The sequence below is a fragment of the Neophocaena asiaeorientalis genome, unplaced genomic scaffold (assembly GCF_003031525.2).
Source record: "Neophocaena asiaeorientalis asiaeorientalis breed wild unplaced genomic scaffold, Neophocaena_asiaeorientalis_V1.1 scaffold118, whole genome shotgun sequence".
Taxonomy (NCBI): Eukaryota; Metazoa; Chordata; class Mammalia; order Artiodactyla; family Phocoenidae; genus Neophocaena; species Neophocaena asiaeorientalis.
This window is the reverse complement of record NW_020175528.1, coordinates 6,429,944-6,447,892: the sequence shown is the minus strand read 5'-3', so window position 1 is coordinate 6,447,892 and position 17,949 is coordinate 6,429,944. Positions and strand designations below refer to the sequence as shown.

At 35.8% G+C, this 17,949-nt stretch overlaps 1 protein-coding gene across 4 annotated transcripts in view; it reads left to right on the top strand.

The window, feature by feature from the left end:
* The window catches only part of PLSCR1 (phospholipid scramblase 1), a 30,035-nt gene extending 12,610 nt beyond the window's left edge, over positions 1 to 17,425 (top strand). For 2 of the 4 annotated variants that reach the window (XM_024769118.1, XM_024769117.1), the window contains exons 4-9: positions 1,155 to 1,357; positions 2,637 to 2,679; positions 5,418 to 5,638; positions 7,163 to 7,324; positions 13,922 to 14,083; positions 16,426 to 17,425. In XM_024769118.1, the coding sequence (XP_024624886.1) occupies positions 1,155 to 1,357; positions 2,637 to 2,679; positions 5,418 to 5,638; positions 7,163 to 7,324; positions 13,922 to 14,083; positions 16,426 to 16,479 (845 nt within the window). In that variant the 3' untranslated portion in view covers positions 16,480 to 17,425. The other 2 variants (XR_003006392.1, XM_024769116.1) reach the window with 2 other exon arrangements.
* The last annotated feature ends 524 nt before the right edge of the window (positions 17,426 to 17,949 follow it).

The window sequence follows — 17,949 nt, the reverse complement described above, 5'->3', positions numbered from 1 at the left end:
AAAGTATTTACAATTTTCCTGCTCTAAGTGTTAAATTTTGCATAGCCTTAACTGTTAAAATATTGTGGGACACAGTTCTTTGCAACTACATCCTCCATTCCTATGGAACAGCTACTCTGCAGACTATTCATTTAAGTTATAAAGTTATGAAGCTTCATATTTGTAATCACAAATTCATGTGGAATAGAGTATATACTCATTTCTTCCTCTACTGTGCTTAATAAGTACTTGAGACAATTTTGCCTCCTATAAGGTTTTACCTTCCTTGCTTCTCAAACTGTATTTTCCAGAGAGCTTAGGGTGCCAAACTGTGAAATTTACATTTGTAACCTAATATCATAACTTTTTTTTTTTTTCACGTGGAGGGTTTTAGGAATGGGATACACCATGGGTTAAAACTTCAGGCAAATTGTTAACCCAGAGGAGTATCTGGGCAGTACTGGAAGGAATGACATACCCTTACCACTATACTAGGGTTTCTCAACAAAGATACTACAGTATTTCAGGATGGATAGTTCTTTTTTTTTTTTCAAGGCACTGTTCTGGTCCTTGTAGGATATTTAGCAGCATCCCTGGCTTCTACCCACCAGATGCCAGTATCCCCTTCCCTTCAATTATGACAGCCAGAAGGGTCTCCAGACCTTGCCAAATATGCCATGAAGGGACAAAACCACTATCAGTTCTATACAGATAAGAAATGTCACATGTTGGAATTCTAGAATTATCATTTTTTACAAGGTGGTTTGGTCCTAGAAATGCTGACTCAAAGCCTTTATTCTGGGCTTTCTACTCAATGCCATCCCTCTTTTCCTGGAAGCCATTCCAGAATTTTTATGTACCCGACTCTAGATCGTTGCTGACTTTCTTTCACTTTATTAGATTTCAAGCATATTTTCACCTGAGTTTTGAATGATAAGGGTAAGGCTGTGGGGCAACTCTAAACACAGCCTAAAACCCTCAGAATAGGAGTGGACCTGAAACCACAGGTATTTCATTGAAAAATCACTGAGAGAGAAAAACACAAACCTTAAGCTTTTAGAAACAGGATTTCTAAGTAGAAATTGTAGTTTGTAGATAGCTGGGGTGATCCTAAAAGAGTTGAAGTTTGCATTTTTCTCTGCAGTTACAAATAATTTCACATGTTCATATTTCAGGACCTCCAGGATATACTGGCTATCCTGGCACCCAGGCTGGCTATCCAGTCCCGCCAGCTGGCTATTCAGGTGCTGGCCCAGTCGGCTTTCCTGTCCCATACCAACCAGTGACTAGTCAGCCAGGCGCACCTGCAGGGGTACCATGGATGCCAGCACCATCACCTCCATTAAACTGTCCACCCGGATTGGAATATTTGACTCAGGTAATTCAATGCATCAATGTGAGATTTAGTATTTGTCTGCCATTAGAAATCTGGTAGGTTAGTTTTCAGTAAATGAATTGTCTCTCTTGCACTCTCTGCACTAATTTAATTTACCACAATGCACTTGGGCAGCCTATAATATAAGAATTTTGCTCTGTTGGTGGGAATGTAAATTGGTCCAGCCACTATGGAGAACAGTATGGAGGTTCCTTAAAAAACTAAAAATAGAACTACCATACAACCCAGCAGTCCCACTACTGGGCATATACCCTGAGAAAACCATAATTCGAAAAGAGTCATGTACCACAATGTTCATTGCAGCACTATTTACAATAACCAGGATTTGAAAGCAACCTAAGTGTCCATCAACAGATGAATGGATAAAGAAGATGTGACACATACATACAATGGAATATTACTCAGCCATGAAAAGAAACAAAATTGAGTTATTTGTAGTGAGGTGGATGGACCTATAGTCTGTCATACAGAGTGAAGTAAGTCAGAAAGAGAAAAACAAATACCATATGCTAACATATATATATGGAATCTAAAAAAAAAAAAAATATGGTTCTGACGAACCTAGGGGAAGGACAGAATAAAGACGCAGACGTAGAGAATGGACTTGAGGACACGGGGAGTGGGAAGGTTAAGTGAGAGAGTGGCATTGACATATACACACTACCAAATGTAAAATAGCTAGCTAGTGGGAAGCAGCTGCATAGCACAGGGAAATCATCTCGGTGCTTTGTGTCTACCTAGAGGGGTGGGATAGGGAGGGTGGGAGGGAGACGCAAGAGGGAGCAGATATGGGGATATATGTATACATATGGCTGCTTCACTTTGTTATATAGCAGAAACTAACACACCATTGTAAAGCAATTATACTCCAATAAAGATGTTTAAAAAAAAGAAGAATTTTGGTAGCTCCTAAGTTCTCTAAGAAATACCCTAAGCAGATTTTTTTTTAAATTAGGTCCTTACAAAATATTTGGGGAAGTTATCACCTACTACCAATGATGATATCAAAAGAAAGAAAAAATGTTTAGATTTGTAGAATAAAGCTCTTTAAATGGATGAAAAGGTCTTAATATGTCTTAGGCCCTTCTGGAAGGAACATATTAACTTTAATTTTATATCTAGAAGTAATATAAACAATTATTAAATATGGATAAATGTTGATAATTGATTACATACATTCTTCTAAAATATAAGAACACTAATGTTAATTTGTTTGGCTTAATAACATATGGTTACAGCTTAATTTTTTTTATTATAATAGATAGATCAACTATTGATTCATCAGCAAATTGAACTTCTGGAAGGTATGTATTCATTGTATTTATCATATTTCTAGGAAGAGAGGACATTTATGCAGATAAAGGCATATCACCAACCACAGGTATAACACCTTCAGTGATGCTGGATATTAAAACTGGTTATTTACAAATGTCTCTCTTCGTGATAATGAATTGATAAGGATTATCAGCAGCTCATTTCTTGAATTAGGAGCCAAGTGGTAAACTACTATTATGCTGGACATCTCTCCTCATGATACAGACCCTACCTTAGAAGGAAACCAGTCAAAACTTACTGTTGTTCCCCCTTCTCTCTAGAAATCATTTCAGTGATGCTATCACTTTGCCTAACCTCTGTCCCTTCAACCGTTTTTTTCCCCAGTTTGTGATGTCCTTGCAGTTGTCACAGAGCCACATGCAATAGTTCAGTTACCTTAGTAAATATATTTCCAAAGCAAGTGAACTCTGAATTTGGATGGATGGGGATGTTTTGAAAAATTGCATTACTGCCCAGTTTCTCTTGGGAGTTCAGAGGAACCCTATAAAACCCTTTTTTCCACGGGCTGTGGATTATCACCTTGGGCACAGGGACACTGCACTGGAGGGTGTTGACCAGCCGGCCAAGAGGCCTGACTTCCTAGAATGCCACTGGTGCTCCTATGAACGGGGCCCGACTCCTACAGCTGTTTCCTTAGGTCCAGCGCTCGTCAGGTGCAAAGTAAACTTAAGAAGCCACTAGATGTTTCAGGACTGCTGCCGGGGGAAAGGGAATCTGGGTAGATTCATGCACTACAGTATCTTCCTTATAGGTATAAAGAGGTCAGTGAAAACTCTAATAGATTTTAGAATATATCTATTAACTCTTTCTTCACATCTTTGCAAAGTTCTTTTCCACTGGTAGAAATTATAATGAACTGTACTACTGTAGAAATATGGTGGATATTTGGTTAGAATATATAATTGTTGCTTATTACACTTAAATTACTTGTAATGTACACTTAGATAGTTAGAATGTTCTCATTTTTATTAGTTTGTTTGTATTACATTTTCTCTGGAAAGGAACTCTTCATAGTATGATAATTTATATTCTTAACTTTTTTAATGATTCATTTTAGGGAATTTATTCTTGATATTATAAAAAACAAAAAAACAGACACTATACATTATATAGCACTCCATTTATAGTTTTAAGATTTATAAGTTTTATGTATATATTTGGAAATATGTATGTATTAATCATGAAATATAAATTTCAAATTTAGTAGTTATAAATTCTTCAGTTTTTTAAAGAAGGATGTCTAATTTTCTTTTCTTTTTGTCTCCAACTGAAAGTTTATATTTTAACATTATGAGCAGTATAAAGAAATAAAGATTACTCAGTTCATTTTTAGCACCTGAGACTATGACAGGCACTTATACATTTCCCAATTCAAAACTTAATAGGCAATAAAGACATAACCATAGAATTCTCTTGTTTTATTTGTTTTCATTTTTTAAGTAACTAGAAGGAAGCTTAGATTGTGTAAGCCCACTGATCTCATTACACAGATAAACAAGCTGAAGAATTTTCAGATTAAGCTACTTAATGAAACAGTTAGGTAATAGATCCCATTTCATGAATCAGTTTAATTTTTTCACATGAAATATTTGACTGGCCGATATTGAGGTAAAGTGTGGTTCTATTAAAGGCAGGGTCAGGGCCTGTCTGAGTCAGAGCAGAGATACTTAAGGGAGGTCCTGGTGATAAAATTTGTGAAGAACATCTCTATCTGACTAAAAGTCCATCTACACCAATATGAGAGAGTGATTTTTGTCTCTATGTTTCTTTTAATTGCTCATTCTGTTGGGGGCTTCTAATACCCTATGACCCACGTTAATCAGGGCTATGGACAAGTGGCACCATGAATTGCTCCCTCCTGGCTTTAAGCAAGGAGAGGTTTCCAAAGTGTGGTTCAATGTGGGAAGCCCTTTGGTAAGATACCACGTGGGTGTCAGATGTCAGCACATCTCTGTTTCCCCATGAAGAGATTAGCCCCTGCTAAGGTGCAGAGTTCATTTAGGATGCCAGTGGTCTAGATATCCTCCGACTTGCAGCCTTGGTTGCCAAGCACCTTTCCCCTTGTCTAATACCCATTTCCCACTTCTGAACAACCACTGCTGAGCTAAACAAGGGTGCCCTGGGCCCAGGGTGACGTTCTACCTCACCTTGCATTTTCACTCTCTCCCTCTTCACATGTGTGCATTGAGAGAAAGCCCTCTCACACCTTCCTCACACAGTGCAGAAAGAGAAGCCATGACTGTGGTTTATAAAACTAAATCTCAAGCCAATTTACTTAATATAATACTATACGGTGCATAAACATAGCAGTCATCCTATATTCCCCTCCATAGCTGAATACATGAACAAGTAGACATTTTCTGCATTCACTTAAAAGGACTGTCGCCATCGGCAGCACTGCACCATCCTTCACAGCAAAGTCTCCCTTTCTGACATGGGTCTATGGAATTAGGAAGATACGAGTTGTTTTCTCTTTCATGTCTCATACAGGAATTCCTAATTTCTTTGTACTTTAATACCCTCTCATCCATTCCCTTTGCCTTTTTTTCTCTGTTTAGATCATCTCTAAACAACTTTTCTTTTCTTCCTCCTGTATTATATGAAGTATCATCTTAAAATGGTATAACTAGATATTGTAGTATCTTAGGATAGATTGATTATTCTCTTAACACAATAGTCATAGTGAATCCCTCTTTTATGTTTTTAGTCTTAACAGGTTTTGAAACTTGTAACAAGTATGAAATTAAGAACAGCCTTGGACAGAGAATTTACTTTGCAGCAGAGGACACTGATTGCTGTACCCGAAATTGCTGTGGGCCTTCTAGGCCTTTTACAATGAGGATTCTTGATAATACGGGCCGAGAAGTCATAACTCTGGAGAGACCACTAAGGTGTACCAGCTGTTGTTTTCCCTGCTGCCTGCAGGAGGTCAGTGAGCAATGACCAGGGTAATTTTTACAAATACTTTGCAAAGTAGTTCTGCAAGAATTTTCACCTTATTGGTGAATTTATATAATCACATGAGATTTAAAGGAAAAGTGGTCCACCAGCTATTGGTTTATGCTTGAGGGTAAATGGTAGGAAGGAAGGCAGGTGGAAAAGAGTGAGCAGTTAGCCCCATGTCCCTGAGCAGTGTGCCCTCTGGGGGTGAGATCAGGGATCTCAGAGACCAGACTTCTTGATCTTCAGGGGGAGCTGAGAACGTAGGTCACCTTGGTCAAGTCCCTTACCTGAAATGACCATGAGGGCCTGGCCAAAGCCAGAGGAGGGCCCAATAGAGAATATCGTCGAATGCCATCCCAGAGGCAAGTGGACAGAAGAGTGAGGAAAAGAACACATATGTTCAGTTCATCTCATTATTTTAGCCAACCTACAAGGAGCAAACCTAGGAGAGACCCCCTCTGAGAAATCTCAACTCCTGTGTTTTTCAGTTCTCCATTTGAAAAAAACAAGTAATATATTTGAGTCCCTGTAATAGGGGTATGTGAATTGTGAACACCTTCAGCTCCATAATGACCAGGTGTCTCTTTCATAGTACTTGACAGCCCTCTGATAAAGAACATGGATCTCAGGGGAGACTCCAGGGCACAGAGTGTTTATAGGAAGTTGGCCTTTGCTTGTATCTCCACTGGCCTGAGACCAGAGCTGCCTGGGTCACTCAGTCATCCACATGGGTAGCTGTGAGAGCAGGGCACACAAAGATACAAGCACATAGAGATTTGATGTCTAATACTGCTCTTATTTTGAAAGGATAAATGAAGTTGTTCATACTGAATTATTTTGTTTTCCATGTCAGTTAGTTTAGATGTAATAATATTCATTGGAATAGCTGAGGGAAAACTGAGTGTGATGGAATATGCTCTATAATTTATAGAGCACATTAGCATACATTATACAATTGGTCTCAATAAAGAGATCTAGGAAGTCCTCAGTTACAGATAAACATGTTGAGATGCTGTCAAGGTCACCCAGCTAATGTTCAGAGCCAAGATTCCAGGCCCCATTTTCTTTCCATGCTAGCACTATTGCCAATCATATTTGAAAACTGCCCCAGTGATCAGGGCTCTGTCCATATACTTAAACCACTGTTTTTAAAGGAATTTGAGGAAATAGCTATTAATAATATAGACATTTTTTGTAAGTATGGAAATTTTAAAATATACAAGACCAGTAGAGCAGTGCTTCAGAATGGAGACAGTACATGCAGCCTCCCCGAGTTTGTGTCTCATCTCTTCCACTTTGCAGCTGGGGAATCTGATACAAGTTAATTAACCTCTCTGTTCCTCAGTTACTTCCTGTATAAACAGGGATAATAGTACCAACTTGGTAAGGATGTGGAGTGAGTTAAGTGGTGCTTAGAACAGTGTCTGACACTTAGAAAGTATTCAGTAAATGAGAGTTCTTATTAGACATTGTTATGATTACAGTTTATATATTCTTTTGCTTTTGTAGATAGAAATCCAAGCTCCTCCTGGTGTACCAGTAGGTTATGTTACTCAGACCTGGCACCCATGCCTGCCAAAGTTTACACTTCAAAATGAGAGGAGAGAGGATGTACTAAGACTTACTGGTCCATGTATTGTCTGCAGCTGTTGTGCAGATGTTGATTTTGAGGTAAGAGGTGTGATAACATTTATGGGTTTTGCTTTCCTAGTATAAGAATAACATAAGCTGGGAGGATGTTACAAATATAGTAAATGAATATGTGTGTCCTGATATCTCAAGAGGGTCTCAGCGTCCTTCATATTTATCTTTGGTCAGAGAGATGGTTATTGCTCTGATTAAGCATCAGTGTTGATTGTGCTAAATGGAAAAAAGAGAAGCCAGAGATTTGTAGTCATATAAATATAAACAAAGCATCTAACATTGGTGGTTTTTGTATAGAAGTACTGTATGTTATCCATTTTAAGTGGAACATTAACCTTGTCATCAAAGTCTGATTGCCAAAGCATATGGTTCCTCCTTAGCATGAAACACAGGCTGCCAGTGCTCTAGGCCCTTTTCAAAATCTCCGACATCTTTGAGTTCCTACAAAAAGCCCAATTATGCAAAGAGAATTTTAACAAATATATGATGTACTACCCAATCATGCTTCTCTATGATCTCTCCTTTATCTTTGTATTAAATTCATTCATTAGAAATCACAATATATCTGTGTATTTACTACCTGGAGGAATTGCATCACAGCAGTTTTTCAACAAATGGGGCCCAGACTTATGGCCCAAATTATTTAGTTGCAAATGCTTAAAAGCTGAGAGATTATAAAACTTAATCTTGATACCATGATTCTCTTGTATAAGCATAAAATCTGGTAACCTGGACAATTTTCACAGAAGGGACAAAAATCTAAAACTGAGCAGGACTGCCCCCTTATGATAAATAAGTGGGAACTCTGCCACTGCTCCTGACTTGACAAGGTTTTCCACTATCCAGCTTCATTCTTTTATATTATCTGCCTGGCTCTGCTAGTCATATGATTTTTAATTCCTCTGTTATATAAAGATGGATCAGTCCTCTCATTGACTTCAGTGTAGACAGGCAATTCTAAGAAAAGTACATATGATGTAATTAGAGACTTTATAAAGACTCTTACAAAGAATGCATAGTGTGACGGGGGATATAAACTATGTATGTTTGAAGATTTTATAGGTTTGTGTATAATAATAGTTCTCTATGTAGGGGTTATCATTCCCATAAAAGATCCAGAGGATTGAAAGGTAATTGTTGTTTCAGGGAATATTAATGGAAGTTTTGCTGACATATGCTTTATCTATGTAAAATAAGTAAAAATACTGGTGAATTAAGTCATACTGGAGTGTGAAACTCTTATATTTAATGATAAGAAAGTTGGAAATCATTCAGCAACCCTTCTCAGTGGATACCTTAAAGCATCTATTATAGGCAATGAATTAACTTCTCTCCTGTGCATCTAGAATGGTGCTAACTAGATAACATCTTTGAGGGAATTGAGAAAATAGTACCTTGAATCACTTTCTATATACTAGATAATAGAAATTTTGAAAGCAGGAATTATCAGTATGAGGGACCATTATGGAACATGGAGAAGAGTCATTCTAAAGGAAAAAATAATTCAGAGGCATTTATAAGTGTACCCAGTGGTACTGATTCATAGATTTGATGTCAGTGGAGGAAGAAAGAAAATTTAGACATGATTCTAAAGTCTTATTGGTCTGATGTCTGATGTTTAAGAAGCTGAATGATGATGCCATTGACCAGGGTAAGAATCCTGAAGGAGAAACAGTTGATTTGTGGGAAGCTAATGATTTGTTTTTGAGTCATGTTGGTTTTTAGGTGTGTAAGGGAAAATGTTAGAGTTTCTGGCATACGGATGGTAGTTGAAGCCATGAGATTATCCCACAGGTGAGTAGAAGAAGGACAAGTAGACTTTGTAACCCTTAGAGATAATGAGGGAATCTGTCTTATTCCAGGGCTATTAGGAGTAGGAAAAAAATATGCCTACATGAAACTGATATCCCAATCTAGCCCCCTCTATGATTTTGAGGTCTGAATTTATAACACCAGTATGGGGCTTCCCTGGTGGCGCAGTGGTTGAGAGTCCGCCTGCCGATGCAGAGGACACAGGTTCATGCCCCGGTCTGGGAGGATCCCGCGTGCCACGGAGCGGCTGGGCCCGTGAGCCATGGCCACTGGGCCTGCACGTCCGGAGCCTGTGCTCCGCAGCAGGAGAGGCCACAGCAGTGAGAGGCCCACGTACTGCCAAAAAAAAACAAAAACAAAATTTATAACACCAGTATGATTCATGAATCTTAAGACATGGAAACTGATCTTGAGTGGTGATACACATGGGAGAACTGAATGCAAAAACATACTAGATGGAGATTGATCACCAAAGTCACCCTCTATCCCTACAGAACAAACCTATCTCCACATGAGCAGATTCAAAAATTAACATACTGTTCTAGGAACTAATCTACCAAAACCAAACCGCATATAATAGAACAGTCTGTTATCAGTCATACAAAAAATACCTAAATAGACATTAAAGAGCCTAACAAAGAAACAAAAAGGGTCATAAGGGGAGGATGAAACAAATAATAAAGGCCAGGAGGATATAAAAACAAGCCAAATAGAACCTCCAGAAATGAGGAACAGTCATTGATAAAACCTCATTTGAAAGGATGAGCTACAGATTAGACACAGGTAAAGAGAGAGTTAGTGAACTGGATCACCCATATTAGGAATATAAAGAGGTTGGTGGGCAAAAGATATAAACTTGAAGGGACATGGAAGCTAGAATAAACTACTGCATATGCCAAAGAGGAGTTAAATAAAAAGAGGAGACAGAATGTTTTGATATAATATTCAAAGAGATACATAGCTAAGAATCTTGCAGACTTGATGCCATTGGTTCTCAGATTCAGAAATTGCAAGGAGTTCTGGTAAGAAATAACACCCAGATACAGCTTAGATAAACTGCAAACTGCAAACTAAAATAGGAAATCTAAAATCATCAAATGGGAGTGGGGAAGATTATTTCTAATATGTAATTCTCTGACCATTAGGGATTATGAACATTTCTCTAAGTTTACTAGCTACTTGTATTTGCTCTTTGAATTATCTTTTAATATCGGTTGCCTGTATTTTCTATTGGGTTGTTTGTTTTTTTCTTGTCAATTCATAAATGTAGTTTGTGTGTTGAAGACATTGACCCTGCATCTGTATTTCTGTCCTCTGATCTGCAAATATTTTCCACAAATCTACCCCTTTTGTACTTTGTTTTATAAATATATCTCAGTTGGCTGGACAACTGTGTCATCACAATTTATTAAGTAAACTTTTCATTTCTTGCTAAGCTGAAATGACATACATTAAATTTCCACAAGCAATTTCTAGATTCATTCTTCTATTGCATTGTTACCACTTTTCTTACAGTGGTGCCTTATAATTCAATTATGGTAACAGTGATGGATCCTGTATTTAGTCATAGCCACACAGTCACTAATCATTCTATTTTATCATATTTTCTTGCTATTGTCAGATGTTTCCTTTCATGTGAACCTTAAGATCATTTCATTAAATTTTTCAGAAGTTAGAATCCAATTAGTATTGTATTGTCTATGATTTTTTTAAAACTAATATATTTATGATGCTAAACATGTCTCATCCCAAAAGTGTAATATATTTTAATTCATTTATATCTAATTTTATACTCTTCATAAGACCATATAGAACTTCTATCTCTTTTTTTAAATTTTTGTAAGTAATTTATAGGCATTATCACTACTAATCAGGAATATTTCTATTTGTAGGTACTTATTGTTAATATTGAAAAAAGCTATTTATTTTTGTTTACCTCTTATTCAGCCTTGTGACTATATTCTAGTATTTAATTTGGAAGGCATTTTTGCTATATTTACTTGGTTTATCTAGGTATAAAATCATATAGCAAATGAAATCATGGAAGCTCTTCTAATTTGCCAATTAACTTATTTTCTTTTCCAGCCTACTTCTTACAGCAAAACTGAATAATATTTGCCAATTTTGTGTATACCTACTAAGTTGATGATTTCAATTGAAATAGCAGCAAATGTTTCATGATTTAGAAAGATACTGGCTATTTTTCATAGTATTTTTCTATTCCTCTTTTACCTAGAGCAAGAATCAACATACTTTTTTTTTTTTTTTTTTGGTAAAGGAAGAGATAGAAAACATTTTAGAGTTTTGGGCCATATGGTCATTGTTACAACTACTCAGGTCTGCCATTTTAGCATGAAAGTAGTCATACACAATACACAAATATTGGGTGTAACTGTGTCCGAATAAAACTTACAAAAACAGGGTGCAGACTAAATTTGGCTCATTGACCCTTGCCTGCTGACCCTGACCTAGATTTTTATTAAGAATTGATACTTAACTTTCTAAACAGCAGAGCATCATAACAGTCATGAATACAGACTCTGGAGAAGAACACCTGGGTTTGAAATCCATTTCCATGACTTCTTATTTGTGTGAACTTGGACAAGTGACTCACCTCTCTTTGCTTTGGTTTATTCATATGAAAATTGTGTGTAATAATACTATATATCCTATAGAGAAATCATGAGGAAAAAATTACCTAAGACTTGTAAAGCATTTATATGCCTAGCATATACTAAATGTTATATAAATGCTTAATTAGTAAGTAAATAAAATACCTTTTCAGGACGTATGGATACACTCATATTTTTGAATTATATGATTTTTTTAGTATTTTTTATACTTTATTATAGTATTTTTTATACTGGGCTCTGTGTGCTAATGTACTATTTGGATTTTTGTATTTATATTTATGTTGTGAGATGAACCTATAGATTTCTTTTTAGAATACCTTTATCAATTATTTGTATTAAATTTATAGGTTTATAAATTTAATAGTAATATAATACCAGTTTATTACTTCCAGAAGTTGCAATCATTTTATTATGTAGATTTTCTGTTTTTAAAATATTTTCTAGAATTTAGCTAAAAATTATCTAGTCCTGTTGACTTTTCAGGTGTAGATCCTTATTCACTTTTCTGTTCCTTTCCTTTAAAACATTATATGTCTACCTCTTACATAAATTTTTGGTGAATTTTTAAATTTCTTGCTATACTAATCAAAATGGGGAAGTGTTAATATCTGGTAAGTGTAGTAGTAGGATTATGACGGCTGATTATCTTTTGTATATTTTGTTAAAATTTTTTTTTCAAAAATTAAAAATAATTGAATTAAAAAATAAAATATAAGGTTTTATTACTAGCTTCAAATCCTTACATGACAGCTATGAGCAGATAAAACATGAAGGTCTGCAATAGGGAATTTGTGTTAGTTTGTTTTGCCACAGGAGCGTAACAAATAATCCTTAAAGCTCAGTGGCTTAAGAAAACATGCTTATGGGTCTGAAGGTCAAATGATATACCTAGGCTCAGACAGATGGCTCTGATTTAGGCTGCCAGTTGGTCTCAGGTCTGCTCCAGGTATGTTCATCCTGGAGCTTCAGCAACAGCAGCTGCCTGGATCATGCTTTCTAGTGGCTGATCACTGGAGAGCAAGACCAAGGCAAAACCACTCAGCCATGTTTAAGGTCTCTGCTGGTGTCACATCCACTAACACTCCACTGGTCAAACAAGGCACAAGGCCAAGCCTAATTTCAATGTGCAGGAAAGTATACTGGGCTTACAGAGGGAGGGGACTGAAATGACTATTTGATGAACAGTAATCCATGCTATCACAGTTTTTTTCATATTAGAGGTTTCAAGTTTTTAAAGAACTTAACCACCCACATCCAAATAAAATGAGTCAACTGTTTCTAATTTGCCCACATTTATGTAGCTGTCCCAACCTAAGCTAGGTCTTCAGAGGTTGTTGCCAGCACGTGTGGTACCTTGTGCCTATTTGAAAAGGACACTTCTCTTACTGGTTTGACACAACTCTGCCTATATATATACCCTGGCAAGTGTGGACTACATTCAGCCTCCACATGCCCACTTGGCGGGGTGCATTTCTCTGGCTATAAGCTGTTCAACTCTTTATCGTGGCCCTGAGCTTTCCTCAGGCAGAACTGTAAAATTAGAAGAACTTTACTTTGGAGCTTTTTTTGTTCCATACACATTTCCTCTTTTGTTGTTCATCCTCCTCCTGTTGTCGAGTCGTACCCCAACCTTTGACCTGAGGCATCTCATCAAGTTACTATTGGTTACTTACCTTCACTCAAAACTGCCAGTCCTTTTTACCAGGCTCTTGGCATTTCATGTTTTCCTACTGACAGTGGGTGATAATGGGGCCTCCCATCACCTTCAAAACTGCCTATATCAACTCTCTGTGCTTGTGTTAAAGCAGAAGTCAGATAGGAGTTTCACTTACTACCTTCCTGATGGCTTCTAGAAATTTCATCAAAGAAATATTTCCTGCTTAAATTTTATTTTGGCTCAATTCAACTAACTTATTACTGTATGTCTTAATGGAGAATAGAAAATGTTAAATATTTCAGCTAAACTACTTTCATATTAGTTCTCTGTACCAAAGAAACAGTTTTTTTTAAATGAATCTATAAATGGATATAGGAATCTACATGCATGTAATGAGTGATACAATGTTCATAGTTATGAATGGCATATAATTTTAATATAATATTTGTTTTATTTTACTCCTACTTGGAAAGCAGCTTTATTATTAGTTTTCTAGAATTCTTTGTCTTTTTTTAAAATTAGATTAAATCTCTTGACGATAGATATGTGGTTGGCAAGATTTCCAAGCAGTGGACTGGCCTTGTGAGAGAGTTATTTACAGATGTCGATAACTTTGGCATCCAGTTCCCTTTAGACCTTGATGTGAAAATGAAAGCTGTGATGCTCGGCGCATGTTTCCTCATTGTAAGTTTATTCTTGCTAATCTGGGGTATAGATGGTTTCTCTAGGATCATTCTGAAATAATTTGGTACATTTTACATTTTTAAATGACTTTAAATTTGTAGGTTTTATTGAAAGTGGTCCTATTTAATTTTAGCTTTGAAATTCCATTTTCTTATGCTACTCTGGGTTCACAAATGACTAGCTTCTCTCTGGAGGGTCTATGCAGTTTCACATTGTAACAAGAGGATCTTATATATTAAGGAGAGGCTCTGGTTTTAGTAAAAAAAAAAAAAAAAAATTGGTGATTTGGAAAAGAGTCTGAATCTTCCAGTGTGTTTAAATGGAATAAGTCTCAGTGAAACAAAGAGATTTCTGCCTGATTCATTATTAAATGAAACCATCTAATACAGAAATACAAATTGTAGTAAGAATCTACATTCAATCAAGCCTTAGACAGAACTACCAATTAAGAGGAAATATATGAGATACAGCAATGACTTTGAACTTGTCTTCACATTAAATTACCTAGGGAGCTTTTAGTAGTAGGCCATATTCCAGTTTAACTAAATCAGAAGCTCAGAATTAAAAGTTTGTGTAGCTCCTCAGATGATTCCATATACAGCCGATGTCAAGGACTCCTGGGACAGAGCAGTGGTTTTCAACCTTAGCTGTACAGTAGAAACACCTGGGTAGCTTTCGCACTCCCTGCGTCAAGACTATGTACCCAGATCTAGTAAACCAAATCCTGAGGTGGATCCAAGCCTTCAGGCTGTTCGAGCTATCATATGATTCCAAAGCAAGCAAGGTTTGGAGTCACTAGATTAATACCTTAAATATTGGCATATGGATGCAATCAGAAAAAAAATAAAAAGTAAAAGAACATACAGAAAAAGGATCCAGTTACTTCAACAAATAAATATCAGGAAAATAAAATAAAAATAAAATAAAAAGAGAGAAACATCAGCTTAATGTAGTTTGTAGACCATGTTTGGAAACTGATTTAAACAAACCAATATAAAAAGACATTTACAAGACTCTCAGGGAAATGTGAACATTGGCAATTTGATATTAATGAATTATTAAGGTTTTTAAAAAAAATATGATGTTATTGTGGTTATACAAAAACAGTCCATTTTCTTCAAGGGCACATACTGAATTATTTTTGGTATAAAATGATATGGTATCACAGATTTGCTTTTAAATAATGGGGGTGAGGGAAAAGGGACACAGCGGATGGAGTAACTGGTGAACCAAGCTGGGTGAGTGGTCATTGGGACTTTATTATACTATTCTATCTACTTTGGGACAGGCTCAGTATTTTCTATATAAACTTTTAAATATAACCACAGTTCTATCTAAAAACTATGTTTTCAGTAAGTGTTTATTTCACATGAGAAGAAAATTTTAACCTTAACTTGGGGAACTGTTTAACCAAAGGTTTACACACCATAACCAAAGATACGGTGTGTACAGGGTGGAGAGAGTAGTCTGGGGTGTTTGGATAGGTGAGAAATGGGATTGGGGTGGTGGTGGTGCGGTTATTAGGAAGTGAATATGGGGTAGATTGGGCAGTCTTCCCAATCTTATAGACCTTGGGAAGATACTGAAAATTGTTTAGTTAACTGGTTAATTTTAAGCTACGTATAAATAAAAGAGTTATAAGCCCAAATTTTAGAAAGATAAATCCTGGTGACTGTGTACCAAATGGATTGAAGAGAGGTGAAATTGTAATAGTGTAATTGCAAGTGAATGGTGATAAAGATTCAATTATTTCTTTGTAAAGAGAAAAAGGAAAATGATAGATGTGAGAGAGGTACAATCCACAGGATCTGACGGAAGTTGTAGGGGAGAGGGTCTGGTTAGAAATTGATGGAGTAAGACAAGCTGAGGAACACAGTGGACAACAAGTTTGGAAGAGAAATCGTAAAACTGGGCCAAAAAATTCTAAGATGTTATTCTAACTCTAAGATGGCTGTCATTCTCCAGAAACAATCTAAAAATTGTACATGGAACTCCAGTCACAACACAAGTTATATTACTAGAGAAGGAGTACAAAAAGTTGAGGAACAAAGATTGAAAGAGGAACATTCTAAGAGGCATGAAAAAAGTGAAATTTAGAGAAATTACCAGAGGATTAATTAAGTTCATACAGGTATCAATAAGTTAATAGAATTACAGGACTTAATTGCCATTAAAATGGAAAGCTGAAGCTATCAACCTTTCCCAGATCTACCTATTAGTTGATTTTTCTTGTTTAGCAGATATGTTATTGTGTTTCATCAGATCCCTTAGCATTTATGCATCTGAGAGCTGATCTCTGTTTTGTTGCTGAAAACCCATTTCCGTATTTTGTTTTTATCTAGGACTTCATGTTTTTTGAAATGACTAGAAATGAACAGAGAGCAGGAGTGTGGTAATGCATTCATTGACATCTCCTCAGAAAATCTGAAGTCCCTATATCGATTGGGACTATGTAAAAGAAAAACTGGTGGATTTTTCTCTTAATGTAAATGACTTATTGTAGCATATGTGAATTATACTGTGTTGCCTAAAGCTCCAGATATATGATTTTACTTTTCAAATTAAAGAGTTTATTTTTAATATCACTTACTTATAAATGTTTTTATACATTTTCTTTTATACATTTTCTGTTTCATTGTGTATTTTGGAGGAAGGATATAGAAATTTTTACATTTAAACATAACTTCCTATGATTAATTACTTTGAACTACAGTCTCTGCTTTATTTTCAATTTGTATTGCAAAATTAATTAAGGACTTTTTAAAGTAATTTTAATGTAAACTTACACATTATTTTATTAAATCTAGTTACAATTTATTTCATATGTAACAACTGTTATTTTGCAAATACGTATATTCAAAAGAATTCAAAATGAACATAATTTCAGTGTTTTTTTACAATTACATTCAAATAATACTCAATATTCATATGTCAAGGGAAAGTAAAATTATTTTTTTGATCAGAAAATCACACTACGTTTAACTTCTCCTATAAGCTAATCTGCAACTATAAATAACATTTTCATTTTGACAAGACTATAAATTACCAATTTTTGATAATGATTTTTCGTGAAAAAAGAATGATTCTGTCCCCAAGAAAGACACATTTAAAGACTCACTCACTCTAAAACTGGGATATTGTTATAATTTTTGAAGTAATTATTTATATATGGAATGGTTAGCTCCTGTTCTGTATTCTGTCATTCATGGAACATAATAGTTTTCAGATCACTCAGGTGTTAATTAAATAGAACATATATATTCTGAGTATAAATGTCTACAATGGTCTATTAGATTATTTTTACCAACAATCAAATAACTAAAATAAAAAATTGCTGATATATTTCTTTGCATATTTGATTTTTGTTTTTAAACAAACTGTGAACAGTCAACTCACATGATATTCTGAACTTTACACATTTACCTCCCCTTCCCTTTCGAATCTCCTTTAAAAGAGCAAAAGGATATGATAATCTTTAGCAAAATATATACCTGTGCTGGAAACTAAGTTTTCTTCCTGTCAGAAAGTTAAAGGAATTTTTATACCCTGTTTTGTAGGGAAAACTGAATCAAGTGAGAGGAGATGTCCAACCCACAATTTACCTCATGGAAAGGAAAAGTGTGTTTAGGAAATAAGAACTTAGGGGAGAGATTCCCTTTCATCCTCAGCAGAACTCCAACACCATCAGCTCCTAATGTTGAGAACACTGGGATGGCAGGAAGCTGCAGAAAAGGTGATGTCCAGACCGCCTTTCATTAGCCTAAATAATTCACCAGATGCCAGATTCCTATGATGAGGTGTAACCGAGGCATTCACATTCAGTTTATAGTTGGTACAGACAGCATGCCAGTTAAGGCGAGGTACTT